The sequence below is a fragment of the Myxocyprinus asiaticus genome, chromosome 40, assembly GCF_019703515.2.
Source record: "Myxocyprinus asiaticus isolate MX2 ecotype Aquarium Trade chromosome 40, UBuf_Myxa_2, whole genome shotgun sequence".
Taxonomy (NCBI): domain Eukaryota; kingdom Metazoa; phylum Chordata; class Actinopteri; order Cypriniformes; family Catostomidae; genus Myxocyprinus; species Myxocyprinus asiaticus.
Genome location: NC_059383.1, coordinates 13,171,304 through 13,196,300, shown reverse-complemented (window position 1 = coordinate 13,196,300; position 24,997 = coordinate 13,171,304). Strand labels below are relative to the sequence as shown.

The window sequence follows — 24,997 nt, the reverse complement described above, 5'->3', positions numbered from 1 at the left end:
CCAAACGAAACAACAAAATTAAACTGCCGGTGTATATAAACTTGCACACAGTGAACCCATGCTAGAACATGAATTGTTCGAGCCCAGTGCATGCTTAAATAATTTACTTATTTTATATACCTGTGAAATTGACTTAAATTAGCAAATAATTATGACATGGTTTTCTACTTCAGTTATAATACATAATGACACATTGTTAAAATAACAAACAATCATAAATACAATTTATGCTAGATAAATACATTTATGCTAGAGCATAAATGTTACATGTTTGAAATGATAATTTACTTCAATTCACACTTGTCAATTTATTTATATAGCACAGTTAAAACAACGACAGTTGACCAAAATGCTGTACAATCATTGTAATATAAAACATAATTGAAATACAAAAACATATAAGTACACAATATAAAAAAAAAAAAAGAAAAGCTGTTCAGAAATAAAGTGCATTACACATCAAAATACACATAAGACTGATTAAAAGCTAGTGAAAATAAATTCGTTTTTTAGCTTTGATTTAAAATTGTGTATTGTTGAGGCAGTTCCAAAGCTTAGGAGCCACTACTGCAATGGGACGGTCACCTCTCAATTTCAGTTTAGATTTGGGGACACTCAAAAGCCTCTGATCGGAGGACCTGAGCGATCTCCCAGGCTGGTGAGCAGACAGTAGATCAGAGAGGAGGATGGCGTTAGCCCATTGAAGGACTCAAAAACAAAGAGTAATCATTTGAATTAAATTCTGTAACGAATCGGCAACCAGTGCAGGGGAACTAAAATAGGAGTTATATGTTTGCGTTTGCGTACACCTGTCAAAAGCCTGGCAGCTTGTCCTTAATCTTTTTTTTTTATATATATTTACTTCACCACAAAATAATTTTATCATTGTATAAGAATGAAGAATAGTTGAATAAAGTACTTCAAGTACTGTACAAGCAGATATTTATACAGGATACATTATTGTGTTCCACTGTACTACTTTTTAATTGTTGGTATCATTCAATATACTGTACGTCAGATGAATGCCTGATCATTCTTGACCATTCAGGGAAGAACAGAGCTAGTTGTCACTGGGCCTATGTCTCACTAATTATAAGTTCTGAGTCAAATGTCCAATTACACAAATGGGCTTTCATGGTGGTTTTGTATGTTGGTTTCAAACAGTTCAAAACCTTCTAAAATAAGAATAATTTTTGAAATTATATTCTCCATTCTAAAATTCAAATATCATCTTTTTTATTTATTTATTTATTTATTTGCATTATACAGTAGTTGCTCTTGGTTAAAAAAGTAAACACAATGAAACCACACTGTCGTACATTCAGGCATGGGTTTACTATATAATGAAGGTTAAAACTGTTCTAAGAACAAGAGTATTTGTCAAATATGTCAGCTTGGACAACAGAAGTACAGTTTTATTGGCGCAAAAATGTGTCCTGTGTGAACTACCCCTTGGTGTAGACTATAGGAAAATAAGTGTTGCTCTTTTAAGCTTATTGAGATGTTTTAAAGCCCATCAAATTGGTTTGCTCACTCATTTTAGCTATTTATGTGCCGTTACCTGGCACTACAGGCTCTCCTCTTTAAATATACAGGTATGAGGAAAATTACTGACAGTATAAACACTCAGTTCATCCAACTTGCCAATAGATGCATTGCAAACACTCACAAGACCTATTGCCTTTCATGTTTCAGTTCAGTTCAAGTTTTCAGTATTTGTCATAAAAACAACAACAGTACGCATTAGTAGTTGTTGTCAGTGCTGTTAATATGTGCAAGCTCATCCATTTATAAGACATTTAAAGTAACTAAAAGAATATACTAAAAGAAGTATTTAAGAATAAATAAGATTGATTAATGTAGTGTGAGCAGGAAATGGATGTTCACACAGGAAATGTGTACCATTGTGCTATTTGTTATTTTTTATTTTATTTTTTTTATTGGTCGATGTACATCCGAGGGATGCCCGTACAAGTAAGAAAAATACAAATAATTTCCACTCCAACCAATATTTCATGACAGTGCATGAGAGACCAGAGCTAGTTCTCACAAGAGCCAAATCTGAGTAAATATATGGGTTCAAGTAAAAAAAATAAATAAATCCAATTATACAATTTTGGAGTGACATATTTGCACTAGGTATAAATAGCACCTGCCACACAGAGCAGCTATTTGCACTCCAATAGTCTAGTGGAAACACAGAAATTAAAGACTAACTGCACATCTAGTGTCACTGCAGTGGTGTGGGATATTAGGATGATATGGGTATGCTTTTTTCATGTGGATGACCCGGGTTCAAATCTGACATTTGTCCCACTTTTTCCCCTTATCCTGTTTCCAGTCTCCACTCTTAATATTTTCTTTAATACTACTTTATAAATAAATAATAATACAAAGGTTGATTACCTTGCAGTGATTTGGTCATGGTGACAGTCGGGCAGTTGAGAGAAACGTTTGATCCAGGTAAAATTAACAATTGTTTCACAACCCCAATTCTGAAAAAGTTGGGACAGTGTGAAAAATGCTAATAAAAACAAAAAGGAGTGATTTGTAAATTATATTCACCCTTTGCTATATTGAAAGCACTACAACTAAACATTCTGTTATGTTTTATCTTGTGAATTTCATTGTTTGTTTGTTTTTAAATGTACAGTAATTTTAAATCAGATGATTGCAACACGCTCCAAAAGAGTTGGGACAGTCGAGTGTTTACCACTGTGAAACATCACCATTTCTTCTATTAACACTTATTAAGCATTTAGGCACTGAAGACACAAGTTTGTTAAGTTTAAAAAGTGGAATTTCCCCCCATCCCCCATGTTCATGATATCTATTACAGATGAATGATGTTTTTAAGGGATCAGAGATCATGCTCATTCAGAAGTGGTTTTCGTTTTGCCCTTTACCAGATTCCTTGAATCTTTTAACTATATTGTGCACTGTAGAGGGTGAAATGTCCAAAATCCTTCCAATTTGTCTTTGGGGAACATTGTTCTCAAAGTGCTGGATTATTTGCTGAAGCATCTGCTGGCAAATTGACAAGTCTCGAATGATCCTTCCTCTTGAAGGACTAGACTGTTTTTGGAGGCTCCTTATATACTATGACACGATTGCCTCAAGGTTGCCACCCGTGATAAAATTATGCGTCCCGTACCGGATCAATGGCGTCACTGTGAAATCGTTCCAGATCGCTAATTTAACATTGATATAAGTTTGAAAATGTGCCTATGGTGGGTAAGGGACCGTCCGAAAAGTCCAAATTGGTGCTAAAACTGTGGATTTTTTTTCTATTATAAATGTTCAATAAGATCAAACAATGTATGAATACAATTACTGAGTCATAAAGACAAGTACAGGTGAAGGAAGAAAAAATAAATAAAAATACGTATAAACCAACCAAAATGTATACATAAATAAGATAAAGGAGACAAATAATCGAAAAGATAAAAATAAATATATTTTTAACATATAAAAGATGTATTTCTTTCTTTATTTTTTAAATAAGTCAAGTGTCAGGAAAGTTCTAATTTCAGCATATAAGAAAGAATATAAATGTTTATTAATAACGCATATTAACTCAACGCATTTATTGCTAAAACTGTGGAGGATGTGGTTAGGGGCCGTGATTCCCAAGGTAAAACATCATATAGGCTCATGTTTAGCTGTAATGTTTTAAATTTAGCAAAGGTTGAATATAATTTACAAATCACTTCTTTTTGTTTTTATTAGCATTTTTCATACTGTCCCAACTTTTTTCGGAATTGGGGTTGTACTATAGTAGTATTGTAGTAACCATGTGTTTGGCAGAAGCCATAGTTTTCATACAGTAATATGCTGTTATTATAGTAACCATGTTTATGAATTATAAATGTACTATAAACTTTACTACAAAATACCATGGTGATACTATGGTTGGTTACTGTAGTAAAAGAATGGTTAATTTTTGTAAGGTAAGGGTTAGGTTTAAGGATAGGGGTGGGTCTAGGGTGTCTGTGGGACTCTAAATAAACACAATAAATGTGCTGAAGTGATGCCCATATACTGTATGATAGTTTTTCATTAGGAGTGCATATAGTATACTGTATATATATATATACACACACTACATACTACATATGAAACTCCATATATAAAAACTACGCACATATATAATTGTTTTTTTTGTTTTTTTTTTGCATTGCATTGCAGATGACTGAAAGGCTTTAGTTTTGGCGGGTGTTTTCCCACAGTCATTCCCTCGGAACCGGAAGCAGTGCTGCGTGTGTTAGTGTTTAGAGTCGCTGATCAGCCTGCACAAGTGCACAGTGGCTTCAACATCCACATTTAACCAGCAGACTCCTGCCAGGTAACCATTCATCTCACATAAACGTAATATTTCGTCATTAAGGCCTATGTGTGATCGCGTTTTACACGCTCGCTGGCGTGCAAATGCTGTTAGTTTGTGTCTTTGGCGACAGCTGAGTAGCAGAAGCTAACATGTGAGCTAATAACAACAGGATCCTCCAAAACATTATTAATTTTACTCTCTTAACACTCGGACCTCCCTCTTTTATGAGCAATCAACTTGTTTAACCAATATTTAATGTGCACTCATTTCGTATGTTCTTAAAGCTGGAAGAGAGCTGCTCGGCTAGTCATCTTTTTGCTTAGTATTAAGCATTTTAATATTTCATTAAAATACTATTCAAAGTATTATAGAATTTTCACGCCCACGTGCTTAAATACTGTCTAAATGCCCTGATATTCGATTAGACGCAAGCTGCTTTGCTAGTTATTTGTTTGGATCTTGAAATATTGTGCATACTGTCCTAATTTATTTTAATATTTTGATTTATTATCAACATTTCATTACCGTTCATCTACTTTGTTTTCATATTTCCATTACCATTAAATTAGATTAAACGTAACTCGACTTGCTCGTGTCTCTTAAACTGTACAAACTCTGTGTTGTTCTTGTCTGTAGAGTTTCTTTCACCTGTGAGAGCTTCAGGATCGCCGGGATACTCGATTAGTTCCTCAGACTTCATCACCATGCCAGCCGCACTTGCAGATACCAGTCAGATTATCTGTGAGGTCTGGGCCAGCAATGTGGAGGAGGAGATGAGGAAGATACGACAGATTATTCAAAACTACAACTACATCGCAATGGTGTGTGCACCTGTATTGATGTATACATTGATGTCCATTAATAACACATTTTGTGGTACACCTTACACTCTTTATGGTAGTGAAGAAAAAGCACAGCAAAAGTTGTGTTTGCAAATAATGCGTTTGTAACACTGCACAAAGGAAGTCTATGGGGCAAGGCATTGCAGCCGAATAACGCCTGATTCTGACACACTCCGTGAGCGGGGCGTGAGCAATGCGCTCGCATTGGGCTTTTACATGGGCCCCGTTTCTTCTGTGGCTGTGCACAGAATTTTTTTTTTATCTCTGGGTACCTATGGCAAATGTTTTATTTAAAGGCCATAAATTATAATTTTTTTGAGAGGCGGTAATTGATAAGTAAAACGAATTGGGGCTTCATGAAATCGTACATGAGTAGGACCACATTTACATCACAATGTAAATAATTACCATACAGTGGTATTGGGTGCTTCAATCGTTTGCATTCAGTCAGAGAACAGAAACTACTGTGTCTCTTCATCGAGAGTTTGCATCCAGCCCGACAGCCCATAAATGATTGAATAAGTAAAATTAAATAATGGCATTTCTTTGTTAAAACACCTGTCAAAACCGTTTAAGGTAGAACTTTTTTTAACAACATAAAGCCATGACAAGCCTAACAGTAAATTGAAACTTTAACTTACTGCACAAATCTGCTGAAGCTACTGCATCCCACGCATGTTCCTTTGATAATAAATGCTTTTATAATAAATGCTGAGGGTTTTACAGCACTTTCTTTATTCTCAACCTCCACAGTCAGTCGGGTATCATCCAGTGTTGTGGCCTTGCAAATCCGAATGAGGTCAATTGTTGCTTCAATGACAACGGCAGCCAGTCTCATGCACTTATGTTTATCAGCATACATGGTCGTGAATGGTTAGCATTGTAAAGCCTATACTATATTCCTACATGTACATAAACAGGCAAAAGTCCTGCAGTTTATTTATTCTTTTTGCTTTTGCGTCTTTTCTATAATCTCCTGACACCCCATTGACTTTCATTGTGTGGACAAAAAACTCTGCGACTTTTTTGTTAAACAGAAGAAAGTCATACAGGCTTAGAGCAACATGAGGGTGAGCAAATGATGACAATGTTCATTTTTAGGTGAACTGTCCCTTTAAACCCTCTGGAATGCCTTGCCCCCATAGTTTTCCAGCCTTTTTCATTTATTTATTGATTGAATTATTATTATTATTGTTGTTGTTTTTTTGCATTGAGCCTGTTGCATATAGCTGTCCACTTATATAGTGTTTCTTCAATACATCAGGACACTGAGTTTCCTGGAGTGGTGGTCCGTCCCATTGGAGAGTTTCGCAGTACTGTTGATTATCAATACCAGCTCCTGCGGTGCAACGTGGACCTTTTAAAAATCATCCAGCTGGGCTTGACGTTTATGAATGAAGATGGAGACTACCTACCAGGAACCACAACATGGCAGTTCAACTTCAAATTCAATCTGACGTTGGTGGCCAGCATTAAAATCTTAATGATTCATCTTAAAGGGCTAGTTCACCCAAAAATGGTCATTCTCTCATCATTTACTTACCCTAAATGATGATTAGTCAATTGAGAGAATTAACATTTTTGGGTGAACTAGCCCTTTAAGGATCTAGTGTAACCCACCATAGTAAAAATGTTTGAGAGGTTTGACTTGATTTCCTCTAGAATTGGAATGGGTCACATCATCGCACTTATTGCACAGTGGAAATATCGCATTGCAAATGAGAAGCCTATAGTGCGTATGAAGCGCTGAACGCGAGATTATCATTATATTTGCTTTGGCAGCCCTAAATTTCACTTGGGTGGCTGGAGTTTTAAATTGGGAGAACCATGTTCTTTCCCTGCTGTCGGCGACCCAGTCCGAATAGACCTGTGACCCACCAGTTAAGAAACGCTGATGTAGCACACAGTTCATTAGTGATTCTTGCTGAGGCAAACATCACTATTGCTCATGCTTGGGGCTCTGTAAACTTCTTACCATGAGTATTCAAATTCGGCTTGGAACTCATTCTGATCTGTTTGTGCTACCTCAAATCATGCTGCTTGTTGTGGATAGTTGTACTTTTCTAATCATGTAACTTGGCAATATTTGCCAGGCGGATGATAAAATGGGTGAAAAAACTTGCTTCGATTTAGGGAGGGACCTGAGCCATTTCTAGGGACTTGAGGGTGGGCTGTCTTGATTTAGGCTTGTAAACGAGCACCCAGAACACGCTAGCAACTGTGTAGTACCGCCCTGACAACCACTGAAAATGTAAAAATCTGAATTTATTTTTAACTTGTCAATACTTTTTAAGATATTGCATTGTGATAATTCCGATTAGTTAAAATACAAGTTGTTGGTCGCTGTGTTTTGCAGAGAGGACATGTACTCGCAGGACTCAATAGATCTCCTGCAGAACTCTGGGCTGCAGTTTAAGAAGCACGAGGAGGAGGGCATCGACGCACTCTACTTTGCAGAGCTCCTGATGACATCAGGCCTAGTGCTTTGTGAAAATGTCAAGTGGCTCTCTTTTCACAGGTAACAAGCAGCACATTTTTCTAACTAGATGGGTAAAGTTTGTCAAGACGAACTTTGATGTTGGCATGTCTGAATGTTTCAACAAAAAATGAAAAAAGGCCAGAGATAGTTCAAGCAGATTAAAGGCAGAATTTGTAGTTTGAATAGTCTTGGCCCGTTGGGACATTCAGTTAATGTAAGTCTGGGTTTTGGAGGATATTTGATCACCCAATGTGCAAAAAAAAAAAAAAAAAAAAGTATAATACTGATCAGTATTAGCCCACTGATTAGTCATAGCACACTACAGGCTAATTTATACTCACCAGGCGAACAGGCTTCACTTAGTTCGCCTACAAATGGTGACAAAATGCAGTGAAGTTTTTGTTCTGCCAATCTGTGTGTTTGGTGATATTTCTCCTGTTCACACACATCTCTGAAATTCTTGACCTAGGAAAACTCAGCTGGTCAAAGAGCATTGATTGGTTAAAACCAATTACTGTCGTTAAAATGGATAACTAAACCCGTTCCTCAGAGATTGTGCAGTAGAATACTTTTTTATATAATTCGCAGCTCCACAAACACAGCGTGGCCATGACAAATGTGTGGACAGAGATTGGAGTTATGAACTCAGATGAAATAACTTGTCACCAAAAGTGGAAGGGGCTCTGTGACTAGTTTAATAATGCAAAGAAGCGATACAGCGCTAAAAGCGGCAATCCACAGAGAGAAAATCCAGCATTATTGGAATATCTTCCGTTGCTGAAGTAGGTATGTTAAACACCGTGACATCACCCTCAACAAACTAATTTTAAATCGACGCTATGCGTAATATAAACGCCGGCTCCGCTCGCCTAGGTGCTTTAGTTCGTCCAGGAGAAAAAAAGTTTGGCTTCTTCCATAGTATAAATAAAGCTAAAGTCAGAACAGTCTGAAGGTCTATGCCAAGTTTGGAGGATGTAGCTTGAAAGCTCTAGAAGGAGTTGCAATCAGAAATTTTGGTCTTGGTTTAAGGATTTTGAAAAGACCCTGAACGATGTTTGTAGTATAACAATATGATGACTTTAAGCCAGGATAATAATAAACCCATAAATCATTACCATTGTTGACTGCCATATGTAAGAAGACTTGACCACCCACTTAAAGACCCCATGAAATCAAAATGAAAGTTTTGTTACTTTTAAGCTAAGATCTATTAGCTTTAGAGTCATCTATGTGATAGTGTACTCCTTAATGTTGACCCAGTTTGCTTTCAGCAGTTATAAACATTTTAAATTTGCACTTTCTTTTCCAGCTAAAAAGATCCAGGACAATTCATGACGTCACAACGAGGCTGAGAAATCTTATCTAATCAAATGCTTTCTAGACTGAAAACACACTCTCCCTGTACATCTGTTCAGCGAACCTGTCTGTTTTCTAACTGCTGCTGATGGTGCCTTGCAGAACATTTCAAAGGCAGCACAATCCATGCTGTAGGGTCGTTCCAAACAGAATTACCAATAAGACTTAAGTGAGTTCCGATTGACCGTTATCAACTTTCAGCCCTCTGAAGCTCTCACAGTGGAGACTGATTGTCTTTGAAGGGAATAGAGCACAACAATCTGGTTCCAGAAGTAAAAATCCCATAAATTTTTTCTGCAGACTAAGGCTGTGTGTCCACCAAAGCATTTTTTTCCTGAGGCCAGCATATTTTTCAATTGTTTGCAATGGGAGCGCCGCGTATTTAAAAAAGCCAGCAGCACGATGAGGCACTGAGCGTCTATTCCACGCTGAGTGCTGTGCACTTGCTGTTTTTTTTCTGGTCACAGAGAGTTGAAAACTGTCACTTTTTACCCAGCCAACCAATCACAGTGGAGGAGGGGCGGGACAAATACAGCACCGACCAACCATCACATCCTACTTGGACAACGACTGAACAACAGTGGAGAAGTTTGCTGGTCTCTGAGTATTCATGTCTGTACCGGATGACATTCCTAGACTACCACAATATTAATATGAAAAATAATGCTTCAGCCTTCCCTTCATCCAGAGCAAGGGCCAGAGCAAGTACTCTTCCTTGTGCCGACATTTTTACATTCAGTACTTGTTGATAACACAAACTATCTGCGAAATTAGATACTTTACTTCCGGATATTCCGTATCATAACAACCAAAGCATCTCAGCTGAAAAAAAGCTGTGCCTCCAAAGCGCTCTCAAGCGCTCCCAGCTGGGCATTTTCAGAAGAACACCTGCCATTTTCAGCAGGCAAAAAACGCTTTGGTGGACACAAGACCTAATTGATTTTTAACGATAACATATAAACCTTTAAAGACAGACCTACCGTGAGCTCCGATGTTGGTCATCAATGGTTTATATTTCCCTTGAAGCAATCAGTCTGCGTTATTTCAACTTCATTGTTTAAAAATCGTGTTTGATAGTGGAGTTCCTGGTGAACAACTACATTACCTATGATCCTGCAGCGAAAGATCCACCAATCAGAGAACTTCGGTCAAGAAAGCCCGACAAACAAGCCCGGATACAACCGCCCACTCCCATGATGCACTGTGAATGATGCAATCGAATCAGTGTCCCTTTACTCTTAAACTACTTAAATATTTGTATGTATCGGAATATTTCAGAGTAAACGATATTGTTTCTATACTTAAAATCAGCAACCTAAAATCAGTAGTTTTGTACTGTATATTTCCATTGTTTTGTATTTGATTGTCATTTGCAATGCTTCATAGGATGGAAGTTTGTGACCTTGTGAAGACGTTAAGCACACAAGTCTGAATTTTAAATACATTTTTGCTTAAAGTTTGTAATGTTGTGATGCACCTCGGAGCTGGTTGGTTTGGTTCATGGCTTAGAACTTTCTTATGAAGGATTTTATGAAAAGCCTATGGAAAAAATGGATGGGAAAAATACTTCCAGAACCCATACGGTTGAAAAAGCGGGCACTGTTGCACTCTATTGGGCATAGGGACGATCACTTCTTAATGGGACTTTGGAGTTCGATGTGAAGAAAGTGGCTGGAGTTTATTCATACTTTTAATGCAGTAATTTTTCAGAGATTTCTTGGGATGAAAGTGTTCTTTATTCTTTATGTTTAGTGTATTGTAATTCAACTAGGGATGTGCAAAACAACATAATTTCAGAATCGACTAGTGGGTGGATTATGTCTGCGGTTAGTCGACTAGTCAGTCAATAAAGCCCTGTATAATTAGGCTGGAGTAATTTCCACAAGACCTCAATTGGACGTGTTTCTTAATAACCTCAATAGGATAATAGATTGGCTGTTCAAAAAATAAATACGATTAAAACTATAACCTTTGTGTGCACAAAACTGTCAAAGCTATCAAAACGGAGATTACAGATCATGTATGAAACAATGGGACATTGCTCCGAACTGAAAAGTCAGATAGTAAAATATTGTTGTTTGCTGCAGTGGTGTTTTTCACCCTTAAATGCATGTTTTGCCAACACCTTTTGTTGGTCGTGTCTTCATATGTAATGAGTAAAATTCATAAATTTTAATATAAACGAAGGAAAAACACTAGAACTAATAATAACACACAGAATGCCCAAAACAACATATATGGAATAGTACATTTAAATAGCCATAAAATAATGTAATGTAATTTAAAGAGCCGCAAATTTAATCTACCCTATTTCATAAATGAATTCCAAGGGCTAAACTCTTTTGTGTTTGACCTTCTAATTTCAACTACAAAGTATTTAAACCCACACTTAAAAAATCAAAATATTTAGTTCAATAGGGGTTTATCTGAAATAGTACAACTTAGCACATGTAATCTAGTGTTATTTAAAGGTTTTAATTGTCTTTTTTTTGTGTGTCTTCATTAGTGGATATGATTTTGGCTATCTGGTGAAGCTGCTCACAGACTCTCGACTGCCTGAAGAGGAACACGAGTTCTTCCAGATCTTAAATCTCTTCTTCCCTGCCATCTACGATGTCAAGTATCTTATGAAGAGTTGCAAAAACCTCAAGGTGAGAGAGGGGGTGTGCAAGACGCTCTTTTTAGAATTCTCTCACAATTGTCAGAGACTTGCCACTTATTAGAATAGGGCCTGAAGAATTACAGAACTGTTTCTATTGAATAAAACTATCTGCTCTGTCCTTGGCAACCTGTAGTTAGTCCTGTTGACAGATGTAGTGGATTGCGATCAGTAAAAGAGGTGAGTTTTAAGAAATGTTTTGCTTTGTGTTAAGGGGGGACTCCAGGAAGTGGCGGACCAACTGGAACTGAAGAGGATCGGCAGGCAGCATCAAGCCGGCTCAGATTCGCTGCTCACTGGAATGGCGTTCTTCCGCATGAAAGAGGTTAGTCTTTACTTCATGGGGTTGTTGGGATTTTAGTTGTTGAGTCTGACCCCACCTGTTTGGGGAACTCCAACTTTATGCTGGAGAACTCACTTTTTATGTTCAAGTTCACACTAAACACAACCAAAGTGGAATGAATTGGCAACAGAATGTCTATTCACATAAAGAGGGAAATGCAAAGTGCTCCAGTCATTCACATGCTTTAATACAAGATAAAACTCACTCGCTTTAATGCAACAACCCAACTCACAATAAAGATTTCACTCATTTTAATGCTAAAAACAGCTCGCCCAATAATACATTTAGCACATGGTTTAGTGCAAAATACAACCCAAGTTACACTTAAAGAAACAAGTGAAATCTGTTAACAACAGCCTGCAACTCACATACTGCTATAGCTTCTTAAACGTAAAAAAAAAAAAACGTTCTCTAGCATAACTTTCTGAATTTGAATTGCTAAAAATCTGTTCTCTCTGCAGCTGTTTTTCGAAGACAACATTGATGATGCCAAGTATTGTGGGCGGCTCTACGGTCTGGGATCAGGTTCCTCTCAAAGTCAGAACGGAATCTCTAGCTCCTCACAGGAGGAAACCAACAACAAGCACTGACCAAATGAGCAAGCGACAGCAACGATGCACTTGTTTTAATCCCACCCCTCAGATATTTTCGTTCCTGTTTCTTACAAAGATGATTTCCAATGATTCATGCATTCTAATGGGACATTTGGAAATGCCTACAAGCTATATCTTGGATTCTGTTCTGCTCAATAGTCCATCACACTGCAATGTTCCAGGACTACAGAGATGTTCCTGTTACTCTCATCCGCAGCTTTTGAAAATATTTTATATTTTGTTTTACAGTATTAAAACACAATGTTTTAAGCATGGGACCAGCGCTTGTTTATCTTCCTGCTAATTGGCATTTTAAAATGCTCACCAGCAGTCAGCAGAATCCTTTTTAGAAATGTTTTGGTATTTTCTAGAAAGGCTTAAGATTTATTCATCTATACAATTATACAAAATGCCCATTCAATGCTGGAACACTGTATGATTGTAGGGATTGCATTTTAAAATGTGCTGGCAAGTGTGTATATTAAAATATAAACTTTCAAAACACTCTTTTAGCATTTGTTTTTCTATAAGGGATGTTTTAAATCCAGTTTTTGGGGCATCTTTGGGAACAAAAGCGAACTGGTCCTGTGTTTTTAAATTGTTGGTCATGAAATCTTGACTTTGTCGTACGTATTGTTTTTATTGCATCTGTTGTGTATTAAAATATTTTCTATCGCTGAAGCGCAATAGTTGTCATGTCTATTTACAAGGCATGTCCTTTTTCAATTTAGCCTTTTTAAAGTTTAGAGTCATACATTTCTTAAAAAGACTATAAAATATAAGGTTAGTGTATTGATTATTCAAAATCAATAACCAATTTTATAAGCTTTTTTATTTTTGTTTATATAAAGGGACCAATTAAACATCTTACAATATAAAATCTTAGGCCAGTTAATCCTAAATAAAAAAAATTGGTCCATTGATTATATACACACACCTACATTCATGCAACAATCTAATCAGCCAATCGTGTGGCAGCTATGCGGTGCATAAAATCAGGCAGATACGGGTCAGGAGCTTCAGTTAATGTTCACATCAACCAACAGAATGGGGAAAAAATGTGATCTCAGTGATTTGGAGTATTTCTGTAACTGCTGATCTCTTGGGATTTTCACACACAACAGTCTCTAGAATTTACTCAGAATGGGGCCAAAATCAAAAAAACATCCAGTGAGCAGCAGTTCTGTGGACGGAAAATCCTTGTTGATGAGAGATTAACAGAGAATGGCCAAACTGGTTCGAGCTGACAAAGGCTACGGTATCTCAGATAACCGCTCTGTACAACTGTAGTGAGCAGAATAGCATCTCAAAATGCACAACATGTCGAACCTTGAGGCGGATGGGCTACAACTGCAGAAGACCATGTCGGGTTCCACTTCTGTCAGCCAAGAGCAGAAAGCTATATTTAAAGTACATATATAAAATAGTGTCTTTAATATTCGATACAATTTCATATTGTCTATTAAGATTTTGTTCTTAGATTAAATTTTAGATGATTAATTGGTCCATTGATTGTTAAAAAGAAAATGCAATCTTTAAAAATGGAACATTTCAAAACATATTTAAAAATCATAAAACCTATTTTAAATAAAATTATAGGATGCATTGCTTTAGTGATAATTTGTGGGGGACATTTTTTATTAAGTACAGACACGCAGCTGATCATCAGTCAGTTGAATTTTACATATCAAACAAAATTGCATATCAAAAACTATTAAGCGCTGTTTCAATGAAGTAGGTTTTAGTGCGTCAGTCTATTCCAGGCTTTACAGAGCGATGCTGAACTTCCATATTTGTGCAACAGAGTTGTGGCTTCTGAGCAGATGTGCTGTGGAACCAAAGTAAAGTGCGAATCCATGTACAGAAAGACAATACAACACTCCATGACATCTGGAAATGGAAATTTCTGAAATAGAGAAAAAACTTCTCAGAAGGTTTCATAATATGCAGTTGGTATTTAAGCTTCTCTAAAATCACATGCTTAAAATATGAGTTTAACTATGTCTAAATAAGGAAACAGACTGAGGCACGCACTTTGATGTAGTCAGGAATTGCGGAAAGCTCTTTGTGGTGTTCAGCAACCCGAGCAATCAGGGTAGAAAGACATTCACTATTTGAGAGAATGACAAAAAGGAGCTGTTAGGCATCTATTAAGACAACTTAAAAAGGGATTCACAACCCATTTTACTTCCAAAATGAAACTTTTCTCAGAAGAGGACCAACTGATTACATTTCGACAATATGCACTGATGAATTCTGCCAGGACCAGGAACATGTATTAAGAAAATAAATGGGGTCAATTTTGATTTCATGTTGACTTGGAAAAGGTGCAATATCCACAATACCTTTCACCACTTTTAGATTCTCCTGGTTCCTTTGGATCTTCAGGTTCAGGACGAGCAGAACTAGGTGCTTGTGTCTTTGTGTCCGGGCTCAGATGAGAGTCTTCAGATTGACTGTGTTTCTGAACAAGAATTGTCACTTTACTCTGGATCTCTGCTATGGCCCTCTGCGTGGCCTGAAGACTGGCGTGAGGTTCAGAGAGAAGAACCTTCCAGAAGCCCTCAGAGAAAGATTCAGACTGAGCTTCTCCTCTGCAGTTTGAATCTTCATTCTGGTTCTTCTCTAGCAAATGGTGACCATTGCTCATGGTGTTATAAGACGAACTGGATGTTTTTGCACTGAAACTCCACCATTTCTTATACATGAGTTGATAACAGACAAAAGCTTCCACATTTTGAGAAATCACCAAGCTTTTCTCATCAGTTGGGTCTAGCTTCTGTTTGTAGAGTGCCAAAGAGTCCAAACCTGCAAGAAAAAGATTTGTTCATCATCCAGATTTCTGCTGAACAACAAAAACAGAATTTACATTTAAAGTGTTTATAAAAAAAATAATCATATACTGAGGTGCAAAAGTCTAAGGCCACTTGTGAAAAAGCTTCTATTTTGCCTTCTTTAGATGAGTGACCGAGAGAGAATTTTGAAAATTTCGTCTTAATTTTACATCATAACATGTGTTTTTATTTTTTCCAAAATACACTATTTTTAGGTCACTAATTAAATGCAAGCAAATCTGTGACACTGATCATGTTAAAGAAACAGTTCACTCAAAAAAGATAATTCTCATCATTTACTCACCCTCATGCCATCCCAGATGTGTATGACTTTCTTCTGCTGAAAATAAATTAATATTTTAGAAGAATATCTCAGCTCTATAGGTCCACACAATGCAAGTGAATGTTGGCTAGAACTTTGAAGCTTCAAAAAGCACATACAGACAGCATAAAAGTAATCCACTTTTTTTTTTGATAAATTCTCCTCCCTGCCCAGTAGGTGGCGATATGGATAATGCGAATGCGAATTGCCAAAAACAAGCACTTTGTCAAAGTGAAAGTGGAGATTTATAGTAAAAAATGACTTAAAGGTGATGCAAGCGATTTTTTCATGGAAAAGTATGCAAAAAAAAAAAAAAAAAAAACTTTCCTACTTCCTTAAAAATAATAATGAATTAAGTGTCCTGAGATTTCTCTCTGGACTCTGTGACAGCTGTAGACAAAAATGTGTCCGTGTACTGCGATTTGGAATGAGGGGGCGTGGCTAATTCAACGGCTCAGTCACGTGAAAAATCCAGAACGCTAAAATCGCTTACAGCACCTATAAATCTTGATCCATTTCTTGCTTCTGATGATACAGATTTAACCACTGGAGTCTTTTGGATTACTTTTATGCTGCCTTTATGTGCTTGTTTTGAGCTTCAATGTTCTGGCCACCCTTCACTTCTATTAAATGGACCGACAGAGCTGAAATATTTTTCTAATAATCTTTGTTTGTGTTCAGCAGAAGAAAGTCATACACGTCTGATAAGCCTGAGGGTGAGTACATGATGAGAGAATTTTCATGCTTGGGTGAACTATTCCTCCTTTGTACAGTCAGATTTATTTTCTTCCATGGCATGTGTGTTCATGCGAGAAATTTAGTTGTTTTGAGCCACTGTGAATGACTTAAATTATGGGTTGTTTTTCACCAAAATCTATCAAATGCCTTCCAAAGACTTGGAATATGATGCACAAAGCACAAAGTATACTTTGGTTTTGATGCTAAATGCTTAGCGTACGCCTACAGTCAAATGCTAGCCTTTCAAAGTATACATTTGACTGTGCATGCATACACAGGTGATTAGGCGCACGCACACTACAACTGCTATGAGATACTGGACTATTTCTCTTCAGGAGTTTAGACCCATAAAAATGTCTTTATAGTCCTTCAGATTTGAGTTATACAAATGCAGGTATCTCCTGACCTCCTCAACACGGGCTCTTGACATGCACATACACTGTTGATGTTTCCACCTTTAGTCTCCTGATGTTTAGCGGTAATTACATCATCTAGTGCTTCTTCGTGACAGCAATGGCTCAACTGTGAGAGTTGCCACCTTGTTGACCCACTTATTAGTGCAAATAACTGCATTCAGTGCAGAGTACGCGCGGTTAGAAAAATCGTCCCGCACACATTCAGTGCTCGAGCACTCTGCTGATGATTACATTTGCGTCACGCGTCCTGTACGCAGACTCCTAGCATTTGTGTCTGACTGAAGTATACTTTGGGTTTAAGAGAGAAAGTCTTTGAAGTTTGGAACAACATGAGGGTGAGTAAATTACGACAGAATTTCTATTTTCGGGTGAACTATAGGGAGAAATAGAAAATACTAAGAAATTCATGTACATTCTTCAATTTTGTATTCAAACTGTTATGCTGATAATATATTTTGTAATAAAAATGTGTATTCACTTGTAAAACAATGCTAAATAAAAGCATTTCCATTAGTGGACTCGAACTTTTGCACCCCACTGTATGTGAATCTTTTACCTTGTGGTAGAAGCAAATGGCTCATCTCGGCCATTAACGTGAAGTGACCCGCCTCAGATCCTCGAGTCAGAGCTCGCAGTAGTTCTTCTACTGCAGATGGCCAATCACATAATAGCTGACTCAATGCACACAGTGTTACGTCCAATGAGATGTGAAACAGGAGCTGGGGAATGAATGATCAGTGAAGATTGGTGAAATTACACTTATTATTAATGGCTACATTTACTGACCAATGGCAGGCATTATTTTTGCAATTTGGTGATGTTTTTTCTCTCTCTTTGTTTTTTTTATTACAGTTAAAGGGATTGTTCACCCCAAAATGAAAATTCTCTCATTTACTCACCCTCATGCCATCCCAGATGTGTATGACTTTCTTCTGCAGAAAAAGATTTTTTAGAATATTTCAGCTGTAGGTCCATACAATGCAATTAAATGGTGACCAAAACTTTGAAGATCCATAAAGCACATAAAGGCAGCATAAAAGTAATCCATAAGACTCCAGTGGTTAAATCTACATCTTCAGAAGTGATATGATAGGTGTGGATGAGAAACAGCTAAATATTTAAGTCCTTTTTTTTTTTTTTACTATAAATCTCATTTTCACTTTCACATTCCTCTTTGGTTTTTGGCGATTCACATTCTTCATGCATATCACCACCTACTGGGCAGAGAGGAGAATTTATAGTAAAAAAAAAAAAAAAAGACTTACATATTGATCAGTTTCACACCCACACCTATCATATCACTTCTGAAGACATGGATTTAACAACTGGAGTCATCAGGATTACTTTTATGCTGCCTTTCTGTGCTTTTTGGAGCTTCAAAGTCCTGGCCACCTTTCACTTGCATTCCATGGACCTACAGAGCAGAAATGTTTCTCTAAAAATAATTGTTTGTGTTCTGCAGAAGAAAGAAAGTTTTCAATTTTGGGTGAACTATCCCTTTAACCAAAAAGTTCAATTAGTTTTCATTAACTACGTACAGTATATTAACATTGGTATGTCCAGGGGCCAGATTCACAAACATGTTCTTAAGAAAAAAATTCTTAAGTTCTTAGGAACATTCTTATGAACTTGTTATAATTTATCCTGAGTGCAATTCTTGAAAAAGTCTTAAGAAGTTCTCATATTTTCTTAAGAACATCATTTTTTTCTTAAGAATGAAAAGGCTGGCTTTAACATTTTCTGATCAGTCTGCTCATGGGCTTGCCTTGTCTAATCGCCTACAACAAATTCAATGCTTCAACACTGGTAGATCGTAACAAAAAAATTTACCTTTTAACTTTTTTTTTTTTGTTTTTTTTTTTTTAAGTAGCAAGCACCTCGCGATCATTTTTCTGAATGTAAAGTGCGTGAGATGTGTTAGTTTAACAACATTAACCATCATAGGATAATTTACTTGCTGCTAACCATTTGATAACTTTTCATTTGACATGGAGGAAAAGAAAAGAAACAAAAACTTCAGCAGACAAGAGCTGGAGGTTCTTGTTTAGGAAATTACTGCAAGGAAAAAGTTCTCCTCGGGAAACTTGATAATAATATCATGTCAGAAATTAAGAGGCGGGTAAATGGGAAAGGGTGGCAAAGGCCGTCTCCGCTGTGCACATCTCCGATAGGGATGTGGATGGGGGGTGAAAAAGAAAGTCTCAGCTTTCTAATGTTATAATTAATGTTTCTATGATCTCTAAAGTTTGCGGAGAGAGAGCGCTATATACAGCACATACATTAGCATGATTGGTCACCACATTAAGAAGCTTCAAACCAACATTTATTGTTTGAATTTAGTGATCCCATTTACATGGTTTGAAAGCTAAAAATAAAAATATAATTAATCACAAAACAGTCAGAAACGTGTTTTGGTCTAAAATCATTTCTACATAAACAGCTCATTGCGAATTCAGACTCAACATGATAGAACGCATCACATTTAAACCCAGTAAATTCATTAAACATCTTACCTTTTAGAATTTAAGACAACTGTGAGGTTATCCTAAGATGTTATTTACGACGATTGTTAAGAAAAAAAAATTCAGAGAATTTGAATGCTTCAAGTTTTTTCTTAAGTTAAAAATTAAGAAGAAAATGGTAGTTAAGACGAATTTTCTTCTTAAGAACATTTCGTGAATCCGGCCCCAAGAATGTATTTATTCTACAGTGCATCCGGAAAGTATTCACAGCGCTTCACTTTTTCCACATTTTGTTATGTTACAGCCTTATTCCAAAATGGATTAAATTCAATATTTTCCTCAAAATTCTACAAACAATACCCCATAATGACAACGTGAAAGAAGTTTGTTTGAAATCTTTGCAAATGTATTTATAAAAAAATAAAAAAATAAAAAAATCACATGTACATAAGTATTCACAGCCTTTGCTCAATACTTTGTTGAAGCACCTTTGGCACCAATTACAGCCTCAAGTCTTTTGAGTATGATGCTACAAGCTTGGCACACCTATTTTTGGACCCATTCTTCTTTGCAGGACCTCTCAAGCTCCATCAGGTTGGGTGGGGAGCGTCGGTGCACAGCCATATTCAGATCTCTCCAGAGATGTTCAATCGGTTTCAAGTCTGGGCTCTGGCTGGGCCGCTCAAGGACATTCACAGAGTTGTCCCGTAGCCACTCCTTTGTTATCTTGGCTGTGTGCTTAGGGTCGTTGTCCTGTTGGAAGATGAACCGTCGCCCCAGTCTGAGGTCCAGAGCGCTCTGGAGTAGGTTTTCATCAAGGATGTCTCTGTACATTGCTGCATTCATCTTTCCCTCGATCCTGACTAGTCTCCCTGTTCCTGCCGCTGAAAAAACATCCCCACAGCATGATGCTGCCACCACCATGCTTCACTGTAGGGATGGTATTGGCCAGGTGATGAGCGGTGCCTGGTTTCCTCCAGACATGACGCTTGCCATTCAGGCCAAAGAGTTCAATATTTGTTTCTTATAGTCTGAGAGTCCTTCAGGTGCCTTTTGGCAAACTCCAGGCAGGCTGTCATGTGCCTTTTACTGAGGAGTGGCCTCCGTCTGGCCACTCTACCATACAGGCCTGATTGGTGGAGTGCTGCAGAGATGGTTGTTCTTCTGGATGTTTCTCCACAGAGAAATGCTGGAGCTCTGTCAGAATGACCATCGGGTTCTTTGTCACCTCCCTGACTAAGGCCCTTCTCCCCCGATCGCTCAGTTTGGCCGGGCAGCCAGCTCTAGGAAGAGTCCTAGTGGTTCCAAACTTCTTCCATTTATGGATGATGGAGGCCACTGTGCTCATTGGGATCTTCAATGCTGCAGAAATTTTTCTGTACCCTTCCCCAGATCTGTGCCTCAATACAATCCTGTCTCGGAGGTCTACAGACAATTCCTTGGACTTCATGGCTTGGTTTGTGCTCTGACATGCACTGTGAACTGTGGGACCTTATATAGACAGAAGTATGTGCCTTTCCAAATCATGTCCAATCAACTGAATTTACCACAGGTGGACTCCAATCAAGTTGTAGAAACATCTCAAGGATGATCAGTGGAAACAGGATACACCTGAGCTCAATTTTGAGTGTCATGGCAAAGGCTGTGAATACTTATGTACATGCGATGTTTTTATATTTTTTTATTTGTAACAAATTTGCAAAGATTTCAAACAAACTTCTTTCACGTTGTCATTATGGGGTATTGTTTGTAGAATTTTGAGGAAAATAATGAATTTAATCCATTTTGGAATAAGGCTGTAACATAACAAAATGTGGAAAAAGTGAAGCGCTGTGAATACTTTCCGGATGCACTGTAAACACCTGCATACCAAAAGTTATTTCATCAACAGTCATGAAAAATGATCAATAACACATTACAATAAAGTTCCATTCGTTAATATTAGTTAATAGATTTGGTATCATGAACAAAAAAAAATTTACAATATATTTTTTACAGCATATATTAATCTTTGTTAATGTTAGTTAATAAAAACACAACTGTTCATCGTTAGTTTATGTTAGTTCATAGTGCATTCATTAAGGTTACAAAAATACAATTACATTTGAAATTAACATTAACCAGGATTAAAAGTATAAATGCTGTAAAAGTATTGTACATTGTTAATGTTAACTAATGTTGTTAACAAATGGAACCTTATTGTAAAGTGTTACCAAATGTTCTTCATCAAACTCAATACAAACTCTGAAATTACATGAATTCAGATGCAGCTATAACTTGTTTATCATATCTGCTCAACTGCTTGCAATCTTTAAGAGTCAAACACATCTGTTAGCGTCTTATTTTCAAACATACATGCTTCATGGGAACATTTGCAGTGGCAGGAGGATTCTCAATGCCTCCCAGCTGTTGATGTTGCATCTTCACTTTGACCAGGTCAGCAGCTGCCACGCCAAACTCTCTCTGCCACACTCCGTGTACTGTGGAGAGGAAGCTCTCCTCACATGGCTTAGACCAGGTGTGTGATGAGGCCAGACTCCAGGTGACCACATCTGTATCTGTGAGTCTCTGAGTGAGAAGTTCATTCACACAGAACACCAGTCTGTGACCCTTTGAAGAACATGAGAAAGAGCTATGCTTTAGATACACTGAATGTTGATACTGTTCCTGTACATACCAATGATGTACTATACATTTATTCATGCAGCAGTTTTATTGTACCCCCACAGATAAAAGAGACTGATATGTAGATTACTGTGAATCTGGCTCCCAAAAAGCACTAAAAGCAAGGACAGTAGGAAACAAACCAAAAGCGTGTCTTGAGTCCTCAGGACCTGCTGTGCCACGAGCCAGTCCTGGGAAAACATCAAGTCCTTGGCACATCTCAGAGAGAGGGAATGAGCCAGCTCGCTCTCTCCAGATATCCACGCCAGATTAGCAGCCGTCCTTAACGATATGACATCCCCTTTCTTGCCAATGACTTTAGCTGCATCAAAGCTGGAGTCTGCAGCCAGGTAACTGACAGGTGAATGAAGAAAACATTTCTTTAGTCAAGTTTATGTCCATTTCAGTTACGTTACAGCAGACACCTCCTCCAGGACCCATCAAACAGAACTATGCCCAGTTTTTAATCTGCAAGAGCTAAAATATTTTTCTTTGGCAGAGAAACAGCTTAATGTATTAAAAACCATTGTGTGTAAGACACAAATATTAATCATCACATATTAAATGCCATCAAGTTGTGACACCATCCACACATAGGGTGGGTACAAATGATCCAATTACCTTTCTTTAAAGCAATAAAGACAAATTCCATGTTCAATATAGAAAGAATTATTAACAATGTTTGAAAAAAATATTATAAACCTAGTACCGACATTTGGTCCCAAACTAAATGGTCCCTACATGAGAAATAATAACTCTCAGATTAAATTATGAAAATCACACAAATCTGGGTTTTAAATTGTATAGGGGTGTTTCTTCAACTTCAGGCAACTTCCATATCTCAAGGGTTGATTTTTTTTTTTAAACCAACAGATTTTAACTTTACACATTAAAACTGACTTTGACAAGTTTTACCAGGCCTTCATCATTTATTTTTGGTACTTTCAAATACTTTTTATAAATAGATTTTACTGTTTTAGCCCTGTCCCAGACCCCCACTTTCAATATTAAACTATGAAAATCCATTAAAAAAATACAAATGATTACATTTAAACCTTTAATAAACATGTTAATAATCTAAAAAATATATACAAATAGTGAAATAAACATAAACCTGTATAAACCTAACCTAAACCTAACATAAAAATTGGTGAAAATGATTGACATTTCCACCACACCCAAAAATTGTGTTTATATATTTATAACATGTTTTTGACTAATGTATATATAAATATATATATATATATATATAATTTTTTCACCATTCTGATGGTTGATGTGAACATTAACTGAAGCTCATGACCTGTATCTGCATGATTGGCTGATTTGATAGTCTCATGGATGACTGTTGGTGCCAGATGGGCTGATTTGAGTATTTCTGTAACTGCTGATCTCCTGGGATTTTCACACACAACAGTCTCTAGAATTTACTCCGAATGGTGCCAAAAACTAAAAACATCCAGTGAGCATCAGTTCTGCGGATGGAAATGCCTTGTTGATGAGAGAGGTCAACAGAGATTGGCCAGACTGTTTAGAACTGACAGTCTATGGTAACTCAGATAACCGCTCTGTACAACTGTGGTGAGAAGAATAGCATGCCTGAAGTTAAAGGAATAGATCACCCAAAAATTCTCTCATCACTTTCTACCCCTCTTGCCATCCCAGATCTGGGCAGGAAGGATAATTTATAGTGAAAAAGGACTTAAATATTGATCTGTTTCTCACCCACACCTATCATATCGCTTCTGAAGATATGGATTTAACCACTGAAGTCTAATGCATTACTTTTATGCTGCCTTTATGACCTTTTTGGAGCTTCAAAGTTCTGGCCACCATTCACTTGTAGGTTTAATGGACCTACAGCTGAAATATTCTTCTAAACATACCATTTGTGTTCTGCAGAAGAAAGAAAGTTATACACATCTGGGACTGCATGAGGGCGAGTGAATGATGAGATCATTTTTATTTTTGGGTGAACTATACCTTTAAAGATACACCCATTTATATTTTATTTAGACATGTCCAAAATTTTGGGAAGAGGGATAGAAAGTCCATGAATTCAAAACAGACCTCCACATTGCTTTCTTCTCTGTAAACTTTCATTTTCATTGGTTTCCATTTACCATTTAGCAGCTGTAGTATAATGGCCATCCTTCTCCAGCATGGCAGCCCAGCTCATATAGAGATCTCTCAGAACAGGGTCCTCGGGCTGAAGTCTGGCTTTGGCTAAAGCTATGGCTTCCCTGATGATTCAAAACAAACAAAAACGGTAATGCTCCACTCAGTCCAAACAACAATAAAATGCCACAATTACTTAGAGATGTTTCTAACCGGTACAACTGGTGACCCTTCAGAAGGTTGATGGCCTCGTAGAGTTTATGGATTGAGACGAGATGAGAGGCAGCTTTGAGGAACTGCTCGTGGAGGCAAAGCTGCTTGACATACATCTCCACTGTCCTTGCCCACACATGGTATCCCGCTAAGTGATTGATTAAATGGAGTATAACTGAAAAATACTACGTTCAAATATGTTCAGAGATAAAGAGAAAGGGTTTAAGCCACAATAGCTGTATCCAGTGCAAAGATTTTGCCTCACCCATTGGTGCTAAACTGAGGAGATGGTCTGTGAGTTCTCCTTTTTCTGCAGCGAGGTTTAATGCTCCAACCAGATCTCCTTTCCACAGCCTCAGATACGCCATTGAGTCATAATGACCTGCCTCCACGTGACTCTCCTCTGCACAAACACACCAGAGTAAGATTAACTATCAGCCTCAAAGTCGGTCACATTCCCTTCACCGACTGTCTGATGCATATTTTACACAAATCTGTCTGATGGGAAACAAAATCATTTTTAAACGGTACAGGCTGATTTTATGAGCACTTCTGAGGAAAAACGAATCATTTGAATTGCCAAAGTTTGTGATGTTTGTGGCATCAAATCTATTCAGGATTTTGTGTGAGG

The 24,997-nt window shown here is 37.3% G+C and overlaps 2 protein-coding genes across 2 annotated transcripts in view; one reads left to right on the top strand and one right to left on the bottom strand.

The window, feature by feature from the left end:
- The first annotated feature begins 4,220 nt into the window (after window positions 1–4,220).
- On the top strand, window positions 4,221–12,759 carry LOC127430748 (CCR4-NOT transcription complex subunit 8-like). The gene is made up of 7 exons (XM_051680772.1): window positions 4,221–4,345; window positions 4,964–5,148; window positions 6,434–6,627; window positions 7,526–7,687; window positions 11,511–11,655; window positions 11,878–11,988; window positions 12,468–12,759. The coding sequence occupies exons 2-7, from the start codon at window positions 5,032–5,034 to the stop codon at window positions 12,594–12,596; spliced, it is 858 nt and encodes a 285-aa protein (XP_051536732.1). The 5' UTR covers window positions 4,221–4,345; window positions 4,964–5,031; the 3' UTR covers window positions 12,597–12,759.
- Window positions 12,760–13,241: 482 nt separating this feature from the next.
- The window catches only part of gemin5 (gem (nuclear organelle) associated protein 5), a 40,552-nt gene continuing 28,796 nt past the window's right edge, over window positions 13,242–24,997 (bottom strand). Inside the window, exons 20-28 of the mRNA XM_051680771.1 lie at window positions 24,632–24,769; window positions 24,367–24,514; window positions 24,159–24,278; window positions 22,179–22,389; window positions 21,727–21,981; window positions 17,466–17,628; window positions 14,945–15,407; window positions 14,634–14,709; window positions 13,242–14,505 (exon numbers count right to left, since the gene is read on the bottom strand). Of these exons, the coding sequence (XP_051536731.1) occupies window positions 14,341–14,505; window positions 14,634–14,709; window positions 14,945–15,407; window positions 17,466–17,628; window positions 21,727–21,981; window positions 22,179–22,389; window positions 24,159–24,278; window positions 24,367–24,514; window positions 24,632–24,769 (1,739 nt within the window). The 3' untranslated portion in view covers window positions 13,242–14,340. The remainder of the gene's footprint in view (window positions 14,506–14,633; window positions 14,710–14,944; window positions 15,408–17,465; window positions 17,629–21,726; window positions 21,982–22,178; window positions 22,390–24,158; window positions 24,279–24,366; window positions 24,515–24,631; window positions 24,770–24,997) is intronic.